Source organism: Protopterus annectens, chromosome 6.part0, assembly GCF_019279795.1.
Source record: "Protopterus annectens isolate FY-2018-M chromosome 6.part0, PAN1.0, whole genome shotgun sequence".
Taxonomy (NCBI): Eukaryota; Metazoa; Chordata; order Ceratodontiformes; family Protopteridae; genus Protopterus; species Protopterus annectens.
Genome location: NC_056737.1, coordinates 1,395,042,515 through 1,395,067,911, shown reverse-complemented (window position 1 = coordinate 1,395,067,911; position 25,397 = coordinate 1,395,042,515). Strand labels below are relative to the sequence as shown.

General features: G+C 38.1%; 1 protein-coding gene across 1 annotated transcript in view; it reads left to right on the top strand.

Moving 5' to 3' along the window:
* The window catches only part of TMEM163 (transmembrane protein 163), a 1,566,064-nt gene that overhangs the window by 1,513,039 nt on the left and 27,628 nt on the right, over positions 1 to 25,397 (top strand). Inside the window, exon 5 of the mRNA XM_044073660.1 lies at positions 12,719 to 12,815. Coding sequence (XP_043929595.1) covers positions 12,719 to 12,815 — 97 coding nt within the window. The remainder of the gene's footprint in view (positions 1 to 12,718; positions 12,816 to 25,397) is intronic.

The window sequence follows — 25,397 nt, the reverse complement described above, 5'->3', positions numbered from 1 at the left end:
CATTGGGGGACTCAATAATTGCTCCCAGTTCACAGTCATCTCCAAATGTGGTAAGCCACAAACCCTCTACTTTCATGTGGACTTCAGAGAAATAGATTCAGAACAGCAGAGGGCCCAGCACAGATTTTTGTGCTAACCCACTGGAAACTGGTCTACTGGTGGAGGTGGACCCTCCAACTTTTACAGCGTGCGTACTGCTGGTGAGCCAGTTGGCTACCCATCTAGTACCATAAGGGTTAATCCACAGCTGGGAGACTTTCTCAATGATCCCTGAGTGAGAGATTGTGTCAAACGTCTTAGCTAAATTAAGATAGGTGGTATGTACTGCTTTGCCCTCATCTAGGGCTTTGATGACATTCTCAAAGAAGTCCACAAGGTTTAATAAACAAGATCTACCCTTGACGAAACCAAACTGGGTCTGGTCAAGAGTTTGAAAGTTGCATGTGTCTCTGTTGATAAGGTCCATGATGATTCTTTCCATGGCCTTGCAGGTAAGGCTGGTTAGGCTTATGGGTCGGTAGTTTCCTGAGTCGGTTGATAGACCCTCTTTGAGCAGGAGTATTACTGTTGCTGTTCTGCACTCTGCCAGAACAAAGCCAGTGATCAGGCTATGGTTAAAGATACTGCCAAGTGGTTCAACTAGGTCTTGATTTCAATTGTTTAGTAAGTATCCAGGGATGTTATCTGATCCCATAGAGGCCATGTTTATCCTTTGGAAATACTCTGTAGAGGACTGGTGTCAGGAATACTTTGGGGTATGGCTGGAGGGGACAGGGGGGTGAAGTTATTGTCAAATCTGTCAGCTAGCAGGTTGGCAATTTCCTCAGGGTTAGTGTGAGTGATATCGTCTACTATAAGTTTGGCACACAGCTGAGCATTCCCTATAAGGTTTTGGACATAGCTAAAGAATGCCTTATGTTGTCTTTCACTAGGGATGCTAACTTAATTCTCGTAACTAGCCTTAGAGGACTTTACAAGATATTTGATCTGCTTGTTCAGGCTGTGGAGGGTATTCTTGTTATAGAACTTATTTATACTTGCAGTCCACCAGGGTGGATTGTTTTTTTTTTTTTTTTAGGTGGGGGGGGCTGGTTTTAGTCCTGTCAGGTACACCTGGGTCAATACTTTTGTTTAAGTGGCTATATAGGATATTTGTGTACTCTTCTGCATAGGAGTCATTGTTGGCTGTGTTAGCAGGGGCTTTGAAATGTTTTATTCCATCATTTAGTAGGCTATAGTTTGCTTTAGAGAAAATTTTGAGTGTTTTTGCTCCTGTGGGGTTGTCAGGTCTGATCTTTACTTCAAAAAAGACTGATTTATGGTCTGACCTTAACAAGAAAGGCAACACACAGGGGGTAGTGCAGTGACCCCCCTCATGTTGGTGAGCACTAGGTCTAGGACATTTGATCCCCTTATGGGGGTGAGGCCAACTGTTACAGGGCATTTGAATTAACAAAATCCAGGAACCTCAAAGCCATAATGTTTATGATCATGTAAGTCACCCAATCAATGGAAGGATAGTTGAAATCTCCCATGACCAAAGTGTTTGGCTGTATACTCAGTGACTGTAGCAAGTCCAGGTAGGTGGTGTGCTTCTCCTGGTTCATGTTGGGGGACCTGTAGCTAGCAATGATGTGGTAGGGTATTTTGCCTATAGTTATTTGTACCTGGAGTAGCTCAAGAAAGTTGTACTGTTTTACCAATCTCGAGGTGGATTTGGATTTAATGAAGATGGATACACCTCCATCTTTGGTTTGTTCATGGTTGTTTTGAGGTCTAAACATGTGAAAGGCATTGTACCCTTGCATGGCTGGGGTGCTCTTTGCAGCCTTGAACCAAGTCTCAGTGACTGCACAGACATCAGCATCTTCCAAGGTGAGAAGTGCTTCCAGGAAATGCAGTTTACTGTTTAGGCTCCTAGAATTAAGCAGCATGACCTTGAGTTTGTCTGAGTGGATTTCTTGGGAGAGGCAAGCATCTTTACCAGTATATGAAAGGCTTGAGGAGACAGGTGAAGGCCATCTCTGGCAAACAGCATGGTCTGTCGACCATGTCTTCTCAGGCTGTCAGATACTAGATCCCCACTGGAGTGACACCAGAAGCTAAGCCAGTTATTGAAATGAATAACTTTTTGCCTGTATTGTGGCATCTTCCTAGGTGAAGGTAGAATGCTGCTTAGCTTTAGGGACATACTTGTCTAGGACAACATCTGAGAATTTAGTCATTATTTATTATTATTATTATTATTATTATTATTATTATTTTATTATTATTTACATTTGTTTACTGGAAAATTCCAACTGGACACAGGTCCTTTTTCAGTGGAGACCCTAGGAGAAAAGCTCTACAGAACAATAAATGAGCAGCAGAGTACATGAAGAACAATTGAATATACATACAATAGCACATAATAAATATTGCAGCAAACATTAGCTATAAATACAATATGAAACATAGTGTGTGTGTGTGTGTCTTTCGGCTTTTCCCGGTTAGGGGTCGCCACAGCGGAACTCCGGTCCGCTAATGATTGGCAGTAGAGTTTTACATGCTGGCTTGCCGGGCCTAACGCACAACCTTCAACGAAGGAACGCCCATTCACGCATGTCTAATGAACAGATATACCAATATCTAGCTAGAGGCTAGGAATAAAGGTAGGATGTATATACAGATAGTACTAAGCTCAAACAGATACTGTTCTAAACTCATATACCTAAATCTTATATACAAATATTGCACTAAACTCAAGCAGATATAAAGCAGAAGCTCCACACAAAGGTGGAACAAGCTAGAAGGGCTAATGGGATGGAAGGGGAAGATAGAGAGTAAGAGAAGAGACTGAGTGAGTAGTATACGTGGTAGTGAGAGGAAGTTAGGTATAAGTCAGCTGGATATGTATTTGGAGTTGACATGAAGTGAGGTAGTTAAGCATGTTATAACAGGTCTGAGAGATTGAGTGAGGAGGGAGGGGGGGGGGGGGTAAAGGGTGAGCCAGAGCCTGCAGAGGAAGGAATGAAATGATCAGCTGTTGTGAGGCATGGTGGCTAGGGGAGGGGAGGTAAAAGGAGGGTTACTAGTCGGGATTGGTGCATGGGCATAACCAGTGACTTTTTAAGTGAGTTTTTAGTGCAGTCTTGAAGTGATTGCAAGAAGGTAGTGTGGTTATAGACGGGGGGAGATTGTTTCATAATCTGGATATGACGCAGGAGATATATATGAGTCATAATAGCATTACAAGTGATATTTTCATATACACATCTTTCTTTAGAAACACCTGTAGTTATTCAAACTTGTTAAACTTTATCTTTTCTATGACTCATTTAAGAAACCAAATATTTTATTTTGCTTAGTATAGAACTCTGGCCTTGTTGCCACAACCTAGTCTACCCACTCACCCACATGGTCAGCTTTACACTTTTTGCAAGTCATCATACATTTGATGTCACTGCTGACCTGGGCGAGTCATATCTGTCGGGGTTGACAGGCGGTCATCCAACTCCTGCCAGTTATTGACCATTTTGCAAGTAATGTTTCTTGTGCTTGCCTCAAACTTATCCAGATATAAATCATGCAGAAAGTGGAGCATGATTATGGTCTCCTTATCGTACAAGCTAGGAGTGCAACCTCATACTTTAACAGGAGTGACCATCTTTCAGACAGCAGGAGCACAACTGAGGAAAGTGTGATCAGGGGTGTATTAATCAGGGTAAGAACCACTCTCTACAGAATGTGTAATTCCTTTAACCTAAGCCGTTTTGCTAGCATGGCCATTACAACAAGTTTGGTGTCACAGGAAACCACTTACCTTTCCCATCTATGCTTTCTAAAACTGGAAATATATGATTTTTTTTTTTTATTCTTCTTCTTCTTTCAGCTTTTCCCAGTTAGGGGTTGCCACAGCAGATCACCTGTCTGCTCATGATTGGTAGAGGAGTTTTACGGTGTCGAGTTGCCAGCCCGGCATCCAACCTTCCACAGAAGGTACACACACACACACACACACACACACACACACACACACACACACACACACACACACACACACACACACACACACACACACACACTCATACCTAGGGCCAGTTTAGAGTGTCCAATCCACCTACAGCATGTCTTTGAGATGTGGGAGGAAACCAGAGCACACGGAGGAAACCCACATGACCACAGGGAGGACATGCAGACTCCGCACTAAAGGCACCCCAGCTGAGAATCGAACCAGAGAACCTCTTGCTGTGAGGCAGTAATGTTAACCGCTGCAATGCCAGTGATTATTTTTTTATTGATAATGCTTATTGGTGAAAGTTATTTGTTTTGTACGTTAACACCAGTATGTGTCATGTAGCACAAAAGATTTTTTTTTTGGGGGGGGTGTAATAAATGTCATAATGTGCATTGCTTTTAATTTTTATGAAGTTATGACTTGCTTGAGGTGCTAGGGTGTGAAACAGAATGTCAGATGAAGAAGGATTATACTTAAATTGCTGCAAGCTAGTCATTCAGATGACTCCATTTTTTTTTGTTTGTTTGTTTTTTTTTTTGTTTTTTAATTGCATTCTGATTTTGGCTAGTCTAGGGCTATTTGTGCATTCCTATGGAAAGCTTGGGATAACCGCTGAGTGCTGTGGACTTCAGAACCATCTACAGTGCATCCATGAATCTATTAAATGCTTTAAGGTTATATTCGATTCAAATTCTTAATCATGCCAAAATTCACCAATATATCTGAGAACACATTTGGGATTCATAGAGATGCATATAAATTAGTCTAAGGAAATATTTTTAAAAAATATTATTATTTAATAAGAAACACAAAGTTAAAACATTATTTTATTATTGATTTAAGGCTCATTTGCAATGGAAACTGGAAAGATTTGATGGGTAATTCTGAGTTGGTTAAGGTTATAGGTGAAAGACTTTTGTTTACTTACAAACATTTGTTAACATAAAAACAATTTTAGAGAGAATGAAAATAATTATTCCACAAGTTGGTTCTAACACTTTTGGTACTTATTCATGTGGGCACTGTAGGTAGTGCAGATATGTCATTAATTCCTCATCTGTGTAATTTAAGCATGTTAACGAGACTATTTGGGCCAATAATCATTTTACCTGTAACATTACCAATGTAGTTTACTCTGCAATTCCTGCGACAGTTTTTACATGGGGAAAACAATTAGAACATTGAATAAAAGAATCTATGAACATGTTTTAGCTGTAAAAAAAAAGGATTTATCAAAAGCCCTTGCTAGACATGCAGTTGGGTGTAATAACTTTAAGAAATATTTTTTGTATTGGATAAGTTTGATTCAGATATTTCTTGTGGTGATTACAAAACCTTACTTGAGTGCCATGAAAGCTTATGACAAATTTTGTTAGTGGCTTATCAGGCACCAGGTCTCAATGAGACAATTAATATAAAATGCTTTTTGCAGTTGCAGAAATTATAGTGACAATTTTAAGTTTGGGTACATAGGCTCCAAATAGGTTAGCACTTGTGGCCGTTTTATTTTAAGTTTTCATATTTTAGTTTATTTGATTTAATTAAATATATGGATATTATTTGACATTTTGATTTGTTTTATTACGTTTTACATGTTACTTTGATGCTCATTGGATAGTATTGTCACATGGTACTTTTTATTACTATTTAAACAAGTGGTGGTGTGCTGTTATCGGTTTACAGTCAAAATGTTGACATTCAGGTACACAACAGCCTCCTCCTCGAACATGGTAGGAGCAGCATTCGGAATGTCGACGTTCATGTGTACGTCCATTCAGAAAGACATACACAGGGCAGGGACTCAAGGCATGGTTGGCAATGGGAGTTGCTAACATTAAGATCGACAGAAAGATGTCGATCTTGTTGCATCGACTATACAACCTACTTAATATGTATGAGTCGAGGATATTTGTTGCAGAAATCACCATTCACGAATGTGATTTTTGTTCTTTTGATAGTAAACAGTTTTTATCATTTTTGAAGAAGTTCTATGGCAAATATTAAAAAGAACAAAAGTGCTAAAGTTGTCGTCCGGTTCTTTCCTCCGAGGTCCTACTAGCATTTTGTTTATTTACTTCATTTGCAATGAACTTACATGTTATATTATGTGTGTTATGATAGCAATGACTGATTAGTAAATGTTTGTCATTTTGAAATTGGATTTCATGACAGCAGCAGCAGTGGAAATGAATAGGGATGTCAGAAAAATTATAATTTCTCTGACATAATTTACTGATTGTGCATATATGGGTATAAATGCAATAATTTAATACAGAACATTTACTGAGCTAAAGATATAAAAGGGAATGTGTGAAGAATCTGATTTTTTGGCCATGAAATTGAAGAAAAAAAATGGCAGTATTATCAGTACATGACAGTGGCAAAGAATACAGCAAGAATTTTTTTTTTTTGTGAAAAAAGTGATTACATTCATGACCTGAATGAACTATAGGTAAAATACTACATTTTTACATGGCTATATTGACATTTCTATTAGGTAATTATATTGGTTTGTATTAAGCAACACTTATTGCGGGTGGCAGGAATACTTGGACAGTGAATAGTACTATAAAAGATGATTACATCCAAACATTGCTGTCACGTCTTTTGGCCGTGACCCTTTTTATATGTAGTACTGATGGATAACAAAGCATTAAAGCACAGAAATGATAAATTCAACCATGAGGAAAATTGTGTCCTCATGGCAGCACATAGGACATATGGGAAGCATTCTTTTTGTTAAAGAGGTTCCCAGAAAAACTGAAAGGAACAAGTCCAGGAATCAAGAAGCTGTTGAAATCAATGCAGTTGGAGGCAGAAACAGAGCACACTGGCACAGTGCAAGAAAAGGACAAGTGATATGGCAGCACATGCTAGAAGCAAGGTCAGGCATAATGCAATTTCCCATACCACTATGGGGAGCTCCAAATCTTGTTCAATTAACACCAGATGATGAATACCTTCTATGCATCCATGGGGCTGACTATGACATAGAAGATGGTGGAACAGGAATAATTAAAGGCAGTGTGGACACTGTTCCATTTTACCAGTGTCTGCAGTAGCAGCAACATTCATCTTCGTATGAAAGTTGGCTTAGAATCTGTAACACACAGTTAAATAGAGAGATAATTGAATGCTGACAAGGAGTGATGTAATTAAACATGTCACAATTAATTACTATTATGTGAGCTTTGTACATCAGCAAAGAAAGGAAATGAGGGCAGTGTGCATGGTTAGTGTCCCACTCACCCCCTGTATTCTGTTGCATTATTATTATAAATGTTTTCAAATTATTTTTATAGAGTCAGCATCCAAAACAAACAGATCAACTATACCAATAAATCTGGATGATGTCGGCAGCAGAATAGGTGTTGCTGCTGCTGCTGCTGATGTCATAGTCATATTTATGAGGTAGCCTGAGGGAACTGGCAGGCAGTCCTCAAGTTTAATTGCAAGTTCTCTCACCTCACAGTATGTTAATAACTTTGAAGAAAGTGACAATGCAACACAGAATCAAGCACAAGTTAACATGCCACTCATGGTTGTATCGGAGGAACACCCCTGCACTTCTACACCAGTATCTCCAAACCCAAAGGAACATGTTGAGGATAATGGCAGGCATTCAGAGGCAACACTGGTCACAGTGAAACCTTTATAAATGGGAGCCAACTACACCAGGAAACACATAAAGCATTGGCTGCCCAACAGAAAATGTGATGTGACATTGTTAGGGCTCAAGCACTGTCATAGCGAATCAGCTGAAAATGGTCACAGTTTTTCAAGGTATGTGTGATGATTTCAAGCATTACTACAAAATGGCAGAAAACAGAAGTAATGCCATGGTGACACTAATGCGTAGTATGGTGGCATCCCAAGCATCAGAGACCACCTCCATTTATATACTAGTTAGGACTTACAAGAGTCAAGCTGTAGTCAGTCTTGCAAGGGGCAGAACATGGCAGACTGTCAGGACACATGGGGGAGATCACATTTGCTTCTCAAGACAGTAATGTCAGTTGTAAAAGTGAACAATCACAACACAGTTCATACAGGCTATGTCAACATTCATCTACACCTAGCAAAACCTCACATTTGAGGTCACAATCAGATTCAGACAGCAGTGTCAGGTCAGTGACAGCAGGATCACCTGCTTCAAGTAGGTCATGACATCATACTAACTCACCTTGCAGTTCTCATGGTAGTCTCTCCTCCAAATCAGTTGCACCATCATCTAGCCTATCAGTAGCAGATGTATGTGACTTATTTGATCTTGAACTACCATGAATCAGCTTCACTGACACAGCTGTTTGTTTAACTAGAATGGGGGTTTGGGGGGATTGCAAATGTATGTAATTTCATCCCAGTAAAACTCTTATGAACACCATCAATGAACCTTCAACAAAAAACAGTACTACATGGATTACCATTCCTATAGGTGGCAAAATAGTAATTAACAAAATATTTCTGGAGAAATGCATCATAAACAATGACACAGTATCCTGCCATGTAAACTTACACTGCTGCCACCTCACCTTCCTTACTGCACAAATGATGATGGCTTGTGAAGTCAGAATTTAATGTGTATGACAGCATAAAATTAATCTGATGTGCAGTACAACAGAATAACCTAAGAAGAAATGGCATACATAAAGAAAGCATTATATACATTTGCAATATGTTAACTCATAAAATATGGCACTGTTGTCAATATTCCTTACTTTTATTTATTTATTTTTATTTATGTATTTATTACATTTGTTATCCGGGTAGTGCCCGACTGGGTTAAAAGCCCATTTTCAGCGGAGACCTGGAGAGAAAAACTCCAGATAAAATAATGCAAACAATAACAGATATAGAAAAAATAAAAATACAAACATACTATGAGTAGATATTCATTATAATGCAACAGGTTAAAAATTACATAGAAAGTAATCATTCAAACTGTGTAAGCATGGTACAGCACACAAAATTACAAATGATACAGATAAACAGAATCCTGTTAAAGCTGTAGATAAGACTATGTAAGGATTGGACAAACTGTTTCTGAGAAGATACAGAGATTACATGTGCTTACCAGTATGTGGGTGAGCATACAGTATTAAGCAAACTTTTGTGAGTGGACTGCTCCCTTCCAAGCTGCAGGGTTTTGTCTTCATAGGTGTGATGATTGACATAAGAGGTAGGAATAGAGGGGGGGGGGGGGCAGTTGAAGGATTTTTGGATGATATTAACCTGGTTTATGGCAGGTGCAAATCCAGTGGTTCGCTAGGTGCTGTTTTAGGAGTATTTTGAACTTTTGGCTTTTTGGGTTTTTTGTGATTGACTGCGGAAGTTTGTTCCATACCTTGGCAATTTTGTAAGAGTAGAGGGAGTCCCCATGAAAGTTTTGTATAATTAAGTAATAACTGAAGCAGAAGTTATTCATTACAGCAGACAAAAATGAGAATTATTTTCTATTTGATGCCTTTTGACATCACTGAGCAGGAATCAGTGAGCACTCAGGCATGGCAACAACATGAGTATTATTGAAACCAATAGTAATTAAAAATGTTTTAAGATGAGAGAGAATGTCAGATAAACAATGACAGCAAATCATGCATCACACAGTATAGCCCTCAGATATCACTGTATGCATCAATTATACACTGTTTTTTTACAATAAAGGAAACACTAACCTGAATCTCATGGTCCTGAACTAGATGCCACCTCTTTTCCTGAACAACAACATGCTTTGCATGAGCCTGCTACATGAGGTCCCTTACTACAGCTGCCGTCTGGTCATCATTACTCATAGTGGGACTGGAACCGAGAGGTGCAGTGACAGCATGGATGACTTCAACACCAGACTGGTCCATGATCATGTTATGCAGAATGCAACATGCAGTAAACATCCTGCATGCAGTACCTGGGTCATACTGAGGGGTACCCCCAGATTCATCCAGGCAACTGAAACAGCTTTTCAGGAGACCAAAGACCCAGTCAGTGACAGAGCGGGTCTGTAACAGGGATGTGTTATATGTCTCATCTGCAGCTCCTCCTGGATTTCTCACTGGAGTTAAGAGCCATGGCTCCAATGAATATCCAGCATCACCTAAAAAGAAAAGAGAAAGAGAAAAAAGAGGGGAAGACAAAAAAGAAAAAAACTAATTATTATCCAGCAATACAAGTTAACATGAATAAATACTTAAACACAATAATACAAAAAAAAATATTTTTCCATTTACTAACAAGATGACCACTGGGTATCCTACCATGCAGAAAGAGGTGGTAGACTAAGCTAGTATGTCAAATATGGCAATCATGTGCACTGAAAGGATGCTGGGCACAGACGTTGTTGAAGCACCCCCATGCATGACACACTACCTGGCAGTTGATGAATGATAGCCCTTCCTATTTTGGTACCACACCCTCTGTGAACCAGGAGGGCCCTAATTGCAACATGGGTGCAATCTGTTGCACCAATTACCTCAGGGAAGCATTCCAGCCTATAAAAGGCATGCATAACCCTGGCGTGGTCCTGATGTGGCACAGAGAAATAGATGTACTGATCCACAAAATCCCAGAGTGCTTCCAGGAACTGCTGCAGTATTCTTGAAGGCGAAGCCTCTGAGATACTCAGTTTGTCCCCAGTCTGTCTCTGGAAGGTCCCCATAGTAAGTATAGTGAAGGATATACATACTTTGGTGTCCACAGGGGTAGGAAGTCCAATCATTCCTCCAATGTCTCCATGGGGGTCAAACATATCCACTTAGAGCTTTACAATATCTCTTTCCACTCTAAACTTATCAAGAATGTCATGATTACCAAAGTTATAATGAGTAATCATTTGCTTACATATTCACCCTCTTGACCAGTGAGCACCATTGGGTTAGAGAGGTCTTGGTCCAGCCAAGACAAGCAACTCAGACCTAGAAATAGCAAAGATCTCACCAAGTGATAGCATTTTTTCTGATTGCAATTCTGATAGATTTGGCAAGGCTTCTCTTTATATAGTGCACCTGCAACCAGCAGAGAGAAGTGTGAAAATCTGACTAAGAATCGCAAATTGTGTAAAACATACTTCATTAGCATACAAAGATTTACGTCACTCATTTCTATCTCATTATTTCGACATTTGCATAAGCACATTCGAGGTCCTTGTGCATTGGCATAAATAACCTCTATGACTCAGCTACACGTGTCTGTGAACATTGCGGACAGCCTCAGCAGATTTGCATAACTGACTATAAAATACCTGTCAAAAGCAATAGGTTCAAAACACCATGAGGTAGAAAATTTGCTTAGGAGCATGCTGTATATAGGAATTATTGAAATTAAATGTATTTTAATAAGCAGGAACTGAATAAATTGATTTGCATCAATAAATAAAAGATAGAAAACCATAAACCATAATCTGGATAGTTTTTCTAACATTGCTTGTGAGTGTTCCTTATTAAGATTTCCAAATAATGATGTGACTAGGATGTTGTAATAATTATAACAGAGAGTTTTATTCTGTTTTATTTTTTTCTCTTTATGTTGGATTTTTTATTTGTACTTTCTTATGCACTTTGCATTTATAATTTGTACACTACTTGTCTGTACTTAATTTTCAGGTGCTGTCTATGATATATAATCTGCCTGAATTAGTGCATTAACCTGGTGACCAAACAGTAACTAACCAAATAAGTGCATAAATACAATTCTTACATACATGATAAAAATGTATTGTTCCTGCTGCTTTCCATTTTATCTGTATGGGTCAGAAAGTCAGTTTGTTGATACTGTTAAAAGAAATGCACACAGTGAGTGTGATGTATTATATATAAACCCTGAACATGTACAGCACACATTATTCTATAGAGTAGTTTGTTGTAGCAGGTCCACGGGCCAACTGTATATTGTACTGCAAATTCAGTGCAATATTTGCAGTGTACAGCTGTTCTACCTAAGGCTCCCAGCTTAGATTCAGCCTTGAGTGTCTGAAAACATATGCTAGCCCTTGAAAAAATACCTGGGGAACCACATAAATATTGTGCGCGCGCATGTGTGTGTGTGTTTTGTGTGTGTGTGTGTGTGTGTGTGTGTGTGTGTGTGTGTGTGTGTGTGTGTGTGTGTGTGTGTGTGTGTGTGTGTGTGTGAGATGAGGTAGTATTATAGATATTAAGTATTAACATGATATAAAAATAATGTAACTTACAGAGCAGTCTAATGAGTACATTAAAGATCATAAGAGAACCATAGGAAGTAAAGGAATAACTCAAGAAAAAAGCACAAAATATTGTGTATTACAATGCAGCAAGTCGATACAGTGATCCAAGACCTCTCACAAGGTTTAGCATAAACATGAAACCACAGAGCTTCTGTATGTGCCACCTTGTGTAATATTTTAACTTATAATAATAATTTAGAGTTATAAAAGGCACAATAAATCAAAGTAGAAAGAGAAATCACATTTTAATTGATAGATTCATATTGCTAATAAAGTAAGGACTGGATTGTCACTATTAATATACTGTGTAATGCTTATGTGTGCTGCTCTATTAACAGACATTTAGATGTGCATTAGTATTTTTGTATTGCATGCACACATATCTCATACACATCATAAATGCCTAAACCTAGAAAGTTTCTCATAGTATACTCTTGTATTATCTGCATTCCTGAAAGTATGTTTAACGTCTTTAGTCAGTTTTAAAAACATGACTGAAATTTTGATTTATTTTATTTTTATTTTTTCAGAGCATGTGTCATTCTGGGGGTGATATTTCTTCTCTCTGCTCTGTGCATAATTGGCAAAGCTATTCATGCCCTTGCAACACACGTTCTGCCAGAAGTGGTGAGTCTTTTAACGTTGTCACTGAAGAAATGTTTTTAGACTTTATTTTCTACTTTTTGCATACAGTGCGTTCATTGCTGTGTTACCATGACTTAATAAATCAGTCATAAAGTGTATGAATGGCAAATAGTGCTGTAGACTATATTTCAAACTCTCTGGTGTACAATAGCAAAATATCCATTAGATGCTGCCATTACACATGGCTGTCATATTTTAATAATTAGTGATATGCCCAGTGTTTTCTATGATGTGTATCCTTATTTGGGAATATCCTTCATCTACATAATTTTAATCAATCAACTGACATAGCATCAGTATAAGCATATGCCTGCTTTTAGAACATCTGTAAATTGTAAAAGAAAATTCAAGCTATAGGCTTTATATACTGTGCTTATTTTTGTGGTGCTATACAACACTGTGTTGCTCCAGGGCATGGCAGTGTTACACTGTCTCTTATTATATAGGTTAAATATAAATGATGCCATAAAATGGTTTCTTCAAGCACAGCTGATGTGTATGCAATTTGTTGAGATGAGTAACAATATTGATCTTTTTTAAATGTTACATAAAATGTGTGTGCACAAATAAAATTCTATCAAATGTATTTCATTCTTTAAAGATCATCTGATACCTTTGGGTCAACATTGTTGAAACATCATATTTAGATATGGATCAGATCATATTTGTTTAAAACATGCTGTTCTCCAACAAAATGTGTTTATAAAGGTCATGTATATTAACATAAACTGTGCGACCCTCACAAGTTCATCTACTTCTACTGCTGTCTCGGAATCCCAGATCAAAATTCCATGATTATGGTACATGTATCTACCAATGACTAATCATACCAATTCATTAATGTACTCATTCTGAAGCATTTAAAAGGGAATAACTAAAGCAAACACAATTTGAGAGCACGCAAGAAGGAAGCTAACAAAGGACTGCTGAGTTGTTGCTGAAATTACATAGGCCATTGGTAAGGTCTTGCCTGGAAAACTAAGCACACTTCTGTTACAGAGGTTTAGAGAATATATTATTGTTGCTGCTGCTGTTAGGGTTACCACCTGTCCCTCTTTGCGAGGGACAAGTCCCTATTTGGGCAGTTGTGTCCTGCAAAAAAAAACCTAAAACATGGCAAATGTCCTGAGATTTTAGGAGAAAAAAATATTTCTCAAGTTTTCTTTAATAGTTGCATAAAAGTTATTTTGTATCTGAAACACCTAAATATTATATGAAATATCATAAGGAGCTGAAATGCTATAAGAATAACCTTTTATTTTGGCAAAATAAGTAAAGTTCTGACCTTTGCACTGGCTGTGGGTATGTTTTGTCCTGTAAAATCTCATGTTTGTACAAAAAATGTCCCACTTTGGGCATTTGAAAAAGTGGCAACCCTAGCTGTTGCTGCAACTGCTGATGATGATGTACTTTATTAAGAGAAATGTCCAAAAAGTTATTTAGTTCTTTCCTAAGTGACGAAATTTGCCTTTTTTGGAATGACTGTTGGGGATTATGATAGTACAACAGTGCAGCTCCCTTGTAATAGTAAAATCCCTGTGTGATTTTTTTTTTTCTGAGATTATTAAGTTGACTGCTCATGGAAGAATGTGGATACACATCTATGAATAAAGAACATCCTAAATGTGTGAAAGCAAAAAAATAAAAAGAATGCACATTCGTTAAACAGCTGAAAATAGCAAGGCTAAACTGAAGTGAGTGTCATTACATAAAACATATGAGAACACTGTAGCACTGCTTTAAAGACAGTTGTAGCTGCACTCACAAAGCAACCCTGCATGGAAGAAATGTGACTTAGTAGTCCTAATATTGTGGTAAGGAGAAAAATGCTGCATCTCAGATAACAATTAATTAGTATTGCACAGATCTCTGCAAGTTACACTGTAATAACAAACTTGCTAATTGTATATTCTGGGGCAGAAATAGCACCAAGAGATGCAGTCAGGGAAGAAGGAGACACTGTGATGTTATCTCAGAGAAAGATGACTGAATAAAAGGAATGTTTGTTAGGAAGAAGACGCGATTAACTGGCATTCCGTCATTGAAACAAAGTTTCTTTGAAAATCATAGACTCCAAATCTGGTTATTGAGTTTGTGAACATTTCTTGCAAGATTCATTTCAGAAGCCTAAGCAGTGAGCACATGCATGCATTATGACTGACCTTAATATAAACATCAGAAGAGGATGCTTAGGCCTACAGACGGTCTGTGCAGTAGATGTATACAAACATTGTGAAAGGAGAGAGAGAGAGTGAGAGGAAAATAAGCTAATGCAAATGGATTGAAGATATAGGAAATATTAGCAAAGGAGGGCAAAATGATTCAAGAAAAAACATAGAAAAGCTGGAGATGTTGATGCAGAGTTTAATAGAACTCTAAAAGAAAACCTTGTCCTACCATCATGAGTATTACTTCATTCAAGCTTGCAGGGTAAATGCCATGTGTACAGACTACATGTATAGTTAACTGGAATTTTCTATGTATTATTTTGTGTTAAAATGTTGTTGGGCAATATGGAATTTCTAGTAAATGTGTAATGTAAATGTACATATTTTCTATATATAAGTTTCAGATCTTCAATGCATTCAAGCATTTTGGAAAAATACTACAGTTATACAAGGTCCCAGTTTCTATGTTTCTATTAAAGCAACAATCATTTCTTTAGAATTGACATTGTGACCATAAGTTATTCTACTTGCTTTCTTGTTGGAGGTTGTACAGTTTTAGATGAATTAAAATCTATTTAAAAAATTAGTAGGAAACCTGTTTCTCATGAACAGAGTTGGAGCACATCCACAGATTTTATGGTATAATAAACTGTCTTCATTGTGAAATCATAACATATGCATAAATATAGTTTGAGATTGCGAGAGTGTAACTCTTGTAATGATACAACCATCTAGTCAGGTAATGTACTGTATGTCAATGGGCAGATGGTCTAACTCAAAGGCAGCCTTCCCTGCAGATAGTCTAATATATCATACAATTATTCATAATCCCTCAAAAATACTTCTATCCTAAATATCCATGTCTTTGTTGTTAGTGGCTGCAAAGAGAACACCTCTAAATATTCCATGCAAAATAACATTAACTACAGTCTGCATGTTCTTGTACATTTAGTGAAGATTAACTCATTACAGCCGAGCGCACCTCCAGTTATTACTGCAGTTACCTCCTACTGACAACTCTAGGTGTCAAATATTGCTTGTTTATATTTGCATTAATAATCCAAAACCATGCTGCATACAAGGTATCAGAAGATTTCATCTTAAAGCATACATGATGACAAACACAACTGTGTTGATATTTTACCTCTGTCTAATGCAGATTAAGAGATAATGACTATTATTTGTATACTGTTTATTTGTATTATAATAGTGTTCATATATCTCTAAATATCTCAACATTCAGGTAACGCACACAGCATTGCATAGCCTCATGAAAGCTCACAGCTATATGAAGAAAATCCTGCTGGCAGTACATGTCTTGCATGAATGGTTAATGCGATATCATAAGCTGCTTATACAACATCGCAAAATTAATATTCACTGCCTTTATTTTGGCTTATAAAATCCAGTTTAAAGGATCAAGCTGAAATAATTCCACTAATGTAAATATTAAGTTATCCTGTATAGTCTGCCTTTTACAGTTTTCTAATAACACTAATGGTTTCAGAGATATGAATATTTGTTCGAACTGCAAGGTGATATTTTCATTTTTAAGTGGTTCAAGCCACACCCACTGGAAGTTAAAAGTATGCACTCAAAAGAGCTGTACCAGAGGGAATGCATTAAGCTGGATATTTCTGATGTCTGTCTAGCTCATCGTGGTTGAATTTACTGGTAATTTACATTATTTTTGTTTATTACATGTTTTATTTTAATTTACACCACATCCCATGTTTTGGTTGAAATAGCTTTATAAACAAATCAGTTCATAGGTTCATAGTCTGATGCAATGCAAGTAGTCACTTGGACTACATTGGACCAAGACAAATAAGCCCCTTGAATTACTATGTAATTCAAATGACTAAAGTGGAATGTTTAGAAATCTGAGAAGAAAGAAAGAAAGAAAAAAAAGAAAGACTTGAGAGACTTACCATATAAATGACACTATAACTGACTTAAGTCAAAACATTTGAGAAGTTTTGAAAAGAACAAAGTCATGGTAGCATTTATCCAAAGGCTGGTGGGTGCTTAAATAAAAGTACACAGTGCACCAAAAAATAAAACTTACTTTGCTTCCAAATGTATAAAAACACATAAAATAAATTACAATGGTTACAATGGTTAAGCACTTTTGTCTTATGCATTAACTTTCAAGACTTCTTCAGAACCAAGTATTTACACATAACTCTCCATATAAATAGAAAACTCAGGCCAAACTAGTTCCCAGTGCCTCTGCTATATCAAGTACAGCCACTGCAGTGATCTGTGGTGTGAACTTTCTATATCCTATCCACTCATCAAGATTTTTCTTGAAGAGAGCCACTGACGTGCTCTGCTTGACATGTATGGGAAGTCTATTCCAGAGCATAGGCAGTCCTTGGGTTATGAACCTGTCCCTTCAGCATGTTCTGTTGATTGTGGTAATGAGGCTGAGGTCTCTGGAGCATGTTGTGCAGAGGGATTTGGATTTCATTAGATGTAGGATTTCTAACAGAGCTGAGGCAGACATGGCTTCGTAAGTCAAGAAGAGATTGCCTCTTAGACGATATGAGACAGAGAATAGCTGGAGTTTTTTGAGTCTGTCCATGTAGGACATGTGTTTAAGGCCTAGGATCCTCTTTGTGAGGTACTTTTGTGGCCTTTCCAGCTGTTGCATGCATCTAGTGAGGTACATGCTGAATGGGGCATTATACTCGATGACTGGCCTAATGAGGGAAGTGTAGAGAGATAATGACCTCCTCCTTCCTGAATGCAAAACCTTTGGCAATGAGATATGCCACAAAGAAGGACTTTCTGACCACAGTGGCAGTGTGGTGGTTGAAGGAGAGGTTGCTGTCAACCTGAGTCCCCAGATCTCTTATAATCCCTTCAGTGTTTAGTGGGCTCCCATGAATGTAGTAATTAGTGGGAACTGAGTTTTTCCCAAAGGGGATGATGATGCACTTTTTGCCATTAAGCTTAAGGCCATGGTTTCATCACCAGTTATTGGTCTCAGTGAGGCCTTTCTGTAGGATGTCTATCTACATCACTTGCGGAGTTAATAATGACTCCCAGCTTGCAGTCATCTGCGAACTTGGTCAGCCAGAGTCGCCCCATGTTGGCCTGGACTTCTGAGAAGTAGATGCTAAACAGAAGGGGACCCAGGACCAATCCCTGTGGGACTCCACTCATGACTGGTCAGCAGTCTAACTTGGAGTCCACTACTTTCATACTGTGGGTTCTATCTGTGAGCCAATTTGCAATCCACCTAGTGATACAGGGGTTGATGCCTAGTTTAGTGAGTTTATCAATAATTCCTGAGAGGGGAATAGTATCAATGGTCTTGGCCAGATGGAGGTAGGCTGTATGAACTGCCTTGTCCTCATCCACAGCTCTGGTGACTGACTTAAAGAAGTCAACCAGGTTGAGCAGGCATGCTCTACCTTTCATAAAACCAAATTGCGTGGGATCTAGAGCTTTGAAATTCCCTATATCCTTGTTCATTAGGTCCATGATGATGTGCTCCATAGCCTTACATATCAAACTCATCAGGCTAATGGGGCAAGAATTCCCAGGGTCTGTAATCGCTCCCCCTTTATAGAGAGGGATGACTGTAGCAGTGTGCCATTTGGTAGGGACAAAGCCTGAGGTGAGGCTGTGATTCAACAGGGCACACAGATGTAGTGCCAGTTCACTTTGTAGTTCATATAGAACACATCCAGAGATATTGTCAGATCCCATGGAAGCTGTATTCCTGGCCTTAGACAATGCAGCTTTAACCTGTGCTGCAGTAATGCTGAGTGCCTGGCATTAGTCTGGTATTGTGATTGGTTCATTAGTGGGAGGGAGAGGGGTAAAGTTGGCACTGAATCTATCAGCCAGTATGCTGGTAATATCTGTTGGGTCAGTATATGAGGTACCATTGTGCAGTCACTCAGAGCAAACCTGGGTATTGCTGTGGAGATTCTTGATATAATTATAGAAGGCTTTGTGATTGTTTTTAGTGTCTGCTGCAATTCTGCCTTCAGAGGTTTTGATGAGGGATCTCAACTTTTTGTTGAGTCTAATAAGGGAGTTTTTCCAGTCTTGGGACTTCACCTGTTTCTGTAACAGTTTCTTCCTTCTGTTGTAGAGTTTATTAATGGTAGGGAACCACCAGATTGGCTTTCTTTTTTTTGGAGGAGAGCGTCTTGGTTGTGTTGGGTATGGCTAGTTCCATGCATTTTTGTACATGTTTGTACAGTGCATTGGTGTATGATTTGGCAGACATGCATCTATTTTCCATTGACATGTGTGCTGTGAAGTTAGTCACCTCTGTTTTTAGGAGCCCAAAGTCAGCTTTGAAGTTTACCTTTGCGGGGGGTGTGGGTGAGATGTGAATTTCCATGGCAATTAGTTTGTGGTCGGATCTCACCACTGGTGTAGAGCTACGGTTGCCCATGTTAGTAATAACCAGGTCAAGGATGTTGCTTCCTCTAGTGGGGCTAAGAATGAGCTGGTCCAGGGCATTGGAACTGATAAATTCCAGGAAGCGTTGGGCCAGTGTATTGGTGCATGATTAGTTTTCCCAGCTGAGAGAGGGGTAGTTGAAGTCACCTAGTATGAGAGTGTGGGGATGGACCCTAATATCTTCCAGGGTGCTTAGGAATGTGGAGTGAGAGTCTTGGGACATGGTTGGGAACCTATAGCAGGCTACGACCTGAATCACTGTCTTACCCAATGTTAGTTGTACCGGAAGTATCTCAGATTGGTTATGCTGGGCTACTAGTCTGGAGGTGTGCATATCCTTTATGAATATGGAGACACCACTGCCTTTAGAGCTTCGGTCCATGCTCTGGGGCCGAAAGATGTGGAGTGAGTTATAGCCTGGTAGCGCAGGGGTGCTTTCTGCTGCTTTAAACAAAGTCTCTGTTACAGCACAAATGTCAATGTTCTCCATTTTGAGGAGTGCTTCGAGAAAGTGCCTCTTGAGATTTAGACTTCTAGTACTGAGCAGCATGACCCTCAGATTGCATTAATTTATAGCTGCTGTGATGCCAGTACCCTGGCCCAGCAATCAATGAGCTTCAATCCTCACCACTAACACCAGTGTGGGGCATCTCATATAGGAGGAAGGAAAAATACACACAGTAAAGTGCAATTTCCCTTAAGATCCCACAGAGATCAGTCAGTCTGGGGCTGGTCGCTCCCTCACTCTTCAGATCCCCAATAAGACTCCCTACTGGCACAGCTATAGGGTCCAGATCTCAGCCTAGTTGGCAAGCTAAAACCTCAAGCACCCTCTCTGTCCAAACAGTACTTCATGTGTCACACACACACTTTGAGAAGAGTTTATACAATGACTCAGACACTCCTGGAAAAGGCTGGGATGGGTTCTCCAGTTGTGCCCTTTTTTCCCAGACTATATGGTAGTTCCAGCTGCCACCACTCACTAATATTTATCAGCTACTGAAAGGCCCTTAAAAGGGTGTCCAATTATTACTCTGCAATATTATTATACAATTGGTAGTATAGCCCAGGGCTAAAGCTATTGGAGTGGCGTTGTACAATTTTACCAAAGGCATGCAAGTACTCTAAAGAGCTTAAATTATCTCTACAAAAACAGCCACAGTTGAAAGAGTTTAAAAATATTTAATAACAAATAGTCAAAACACAAGACAATACTTTTTACTACATAGTGCTAGTCAAAAGTTCAGAGATCACAGAGAAATACTTAAAATAATTCAGTAGTACAGTTCTGACATCACAGAAAAACATTTAGTCTAATCTTTCTAGTTTCTAGCTATTGCTAAGAGAAAACACAAATCTAAGATAAACTTACATATAGAGCAAGACAGTGCTGGTGAGTTGGATGGTCAAGACAAAAATGCTTAATACTCTCTGATTCTCTCTGTTTTTAAAATCACATTCCTGGTTCACATTACATCATTCTACACACTTCTCTGGGTTCCCAGGCTAACATAAACTACATTTACATTCTTCACCTCTGGACAGTAACCAGAGCAATAAAGGACATTTATGCATGCAAATTCTAACCATTAACTCTGGCCTTAAAACAATAGGCAGGATGCCTCACTCTAGACTTACTGGCCCAGAGTTTTAACATCAAAAGGTCACAACAAGCTTTACCTGGTCAGTAAAGTGCACTGTTTTATTATTATTTTCTAGTTCCACATTTAACACTATTTTTACCATTTAAGACAACATCCTGTGGTTTACATTAATATTTACAGATGACAGAATTACCTCCAAAATTCTGTCTGGCTAGGCTGGCAGCCTTCACCCATCTTCGCCCAATCTTCACAGCTGTTATGGTGGTAATTTGGTCTGTATGCCCCTTTTATGTTAGTGTAAGCCTTATTCAGAGTATTTTCTCCCTTTGTGGGAAAATCCACAATTTGGTAGTAATTGGGTAGCACATTCCTGAGATCTGCTTTGTTGAAGTCACCAGCTATAATAAATGCACAGTCAGAATTCATTCATTGCAACTCACATATAGCATTATTCAGTATATTCAGTGCTCCAGTGATGTTAGCACTCAGTGGTATATATACAGCTGCTACACAGACACCATTTAGTTCTCTGGGCACATAAAAGGTCTGCATTTCAGTATCAGAATGTTTATTCACAAAGTTACATTTTTTGCACCAGCTATTTTCACAAAAATGCACACTCTGCCTCCCTTAGCTTTTCCACACAGAGCTAGGTTCCTATCAGTTCTGAACAAAGTGAAATCATCAAGACTTACAGCACTGTCACCAATCCTGTTATTTAACCAAGCCTTAGAAGTTTCTTTCGGCTGTAAATTACTGCAACATCATTTAAATGTCTGGATTTTTTCATTTTTTTACCAGAAAAGCAAGACAGCTTAAGCAGTCCTGTATCATGAGCTAACACAGCTGCAGCCTCTGTGGGCATCTCCATGTTTTTTAATCAGAAATAATAAGTGGGTTATGGTCAGTGACCATATCATAATCCTATATATTACATTATTTATTGGTCTGCAACACTATGGCCAGAGTTCATAATCAAGATGTACCAAAAGCAAGAATGTGCATATATGTACCAGTTTACAGAACTACCTAGATTCATAGGGCAATTTGCCAAACAACACATAAAAATTGGTATGCAAACAACCATTTAATGATATGCAGATGAAGATGCACAGTCTAATAAGCACATAATGAGATGCAAAGAGATGCAAGTGAGAGTCTATGAAAGTGGGTCATCAGCAGTGAAAGTGTGCATGTAGGTACACCTGAATATAAAGGCAAAAATCACCCTAAAGCTTATGGAGAGTGTATTTATTTATTTCCAGCTTGTTAACCAAGTAGGTAGGTTGGCCAGCTTTCCATTTTCATCAGTGACCCAGGTTCTTTTTAGGGTTACAGAACATATCAATTCAACAAAGAGTACAGAAATATAATCATTACAGATGCTTCTTGTAGAACCTAATAAAAGTTGTACAAAGTGTTTACAGAAACTGCAATAAGTTTTAAAATGTCATTATAAAAACATTCAACTAGTCCAAAAGGTTTGTTGATATTGGAAGTGAACAAAGTAAATGTACAACAAATTGTACTGGGTTTATAAACACTTAAAACAAGGCTTATACTATGAATTGTAACAGATTAAGAATGGAGCTATGATTTACTGCTAAAATGTATATACAGAATATATGCATATGTACATATACTTAAACACAGGATTTAGCTTTTGGAATGCAATAATCATGTGAGACACTGGCTAGAACATCTTTTATCCATTGTCCCAAAAATAACCCTAAATGCATGTTAGTTTGCTTTGAAAAATATTGTGTTTTATTTTCTTATTATAACAGGCAGATAGTTTCATGTTGCAGGGCCTGTTTTTCAACTTATGCCCCAGCTCATAGCTAAGCAGTAATATTACTTTTAAGTTTGGGAACCATTAAGTGTGTATGATAGTTCTCCAACAGTTAGTAACGGCTTGAGTATTTGACGCTATTGAAGTCTGATAATTCTGAAAAGGAGTGAGATGGACACCACAGTTGTTCAGTTTTAGACTGTTAGTTATTAGTTATTTTTATTAACTCACGACAGTGTGTCAGAATACTTGGTAGCAGCGTAGAGGAAAACATTTTAATTTTATTCATTTGTATAAGAATGTGTATTGTTAGTGGAATGGAAGATTTAAGGATGAACGGCCATATCCTAACTTGGGAATTAGTACATTTCTAGCTGTGGCTTCCTATGTCATGTGTGAAAGGAGGCGTGAAATGCCGTAACCCAGTTTTAGTTGATTTAGTACTTTATTACTGATTATTTCATTGTATTGTTTAAAGTTTAGATTGGGTTAGACTCTTGTATAAAGCCAAGATATTTTGGTCAGTCAAGTCTTTTGTATTTAGAGAGGGTAATGCAATTCCAGACTTTGAGGTATTTATGCTCTGTTTATTTATGAGAGTCCAGGTTGCAATTTTTTAAAGTTTTCCTGCATAGTTAGTGTTAATTGTCTGAAGTATTTTTCACAGTAGCATGAGAATGTCATCTGAGTAAAGCACAAACTTGACAGAAGGGAGATCATAAATTGGATCTTTTAGGAAAAGTGAGAAAACGAGAGGTCCTAGAACAGAAACCCGGGGAACTCCACATGATGTACTACAATGTGAGATTTCAGGATTAACAAGCACTTGGAAAGTGGTTAGATAACATTTTGGCCATAGAATGGTGTTTTCACTGAAGTTAGGTTTAACCAATTTATTTAAGAGTAATTAATGGTCAACATTCTGATATATATATATATATATATATATATATATATATATATATATATATGTGTGTGTGTGTGTGTGTGTGTGTGTGTAATTTCAAAATTTCATAATCCCGAAGATCAGAATCCCGAAGTCCAGATGTTCAAGATTTTGAAATCTTGAAACACACACAAAAAAAAAAAATAAAACAAAAAAGCATTACAGATCATGATTCTGCAGGGGGGGGGGGCAAGCCCCCCACACCTTCCGCAACTTAAATATACCAATTCCGAGATCACACTACAGTGAAGATGATGGTTAAGTTACCATTCTGCACTGCTGAGCGATCTCAATTGTATAGCTTCAGGATTTCAAAACTTCGAAACTTCTGAATGTCGGGATTCTGATGTTCGAGGTTTTGAAATTTTGAAATTACAAAGTGGCTCTATATATATATCTATATATATATATATATATATATATATATATATATATATGCATGTATGTATCCCATCTACATATATATATATATATATATTATATATATATATATATATATATATATATATATATATATATATATATATATATATACATATATATATGCGTGTGTGTGTGTGTGTGTGTGTGTGTGTATTTATTTATTTACTTACATTTGTTTACTGGGGAATTCCGACTGGACACAGGTCCTTTTTCAGTGGATACCCAGGGAGAAAAGCTCCACATCATGTATATGATAACTAGAGATACAATGTTGCAACAATAGTAAACATTACAGTGCAAATTTAAGTGGAATTTGAGCGCAGTTGTGAAAAGGCTGCTGGAAGGTAGAGTAGTTATAGAGGGTGGAAGATTGTTCCATAGTTTAGATATGGTACATGAAAATATGGCTTCTCCTGCTGAGCTTTTGGGTTTGATAACAGTGAGTTGATTTTTGTTGTTTGATCTTAGGGGCCTAGTGTTGTGATAGGGCTGGAGAAGGGTTTGAAGGGAAGGGATGTTAAGGGGGTGGTTAATAAGTTTATGAGCGAGGGTGAGTTGATTAAAGTGAAGGAGTTGTGGGAGTTCTAGCCAGTTTAGTTCTTTAAGGGAGATACAATGATGGCTGCGGTAGGAGGTTCCAGTGGCAAATTTAGCAATTTTGTTTTAACAAGCATCCAGCTTGTGTAGATCTGTCTGTCTAAGATTGGTAAGTATGGGGGATGCATAGAGTAGGGTGGAGATTAGCTGGGAATTGGCTATGGAAATTGTAGCTGCCTTGGTTAGGAATTGGCGGCTTTGATATAATGCACCAAGTTTCTTGTGAACTTTTTTTATTGTGAGAGATATGTGGGTGTCAAATCTAAGTTTGTTGTCTTTTTCCACATCGAGTAATTTTATGTGTTCTGATGAAGAGATGATGGTATTGTCTTTGGCAAGAATGTTGAAATGGGGGGTGTTTTGGTTGGCTTTGGAAGGTTGGAACAGGAGAAGTTTTGTCTTACTTGGGTTGAGTAGGAGCTGAGCATTGGATAGCCAGCTTTGTACAGAAGAGAATGATTCCTGTGTGATTTGTTGTAGTTCTGGTAGAGTGGGGGCACAGCAGATGAGAGTCATCTGTGTACTGTATAATAGATGCTTCTGTGGTGGCAGTATGTAGGTTGTTAGTGAAAAGTGAGAATAGCAGAGGGCCAAGGATAGACCCTT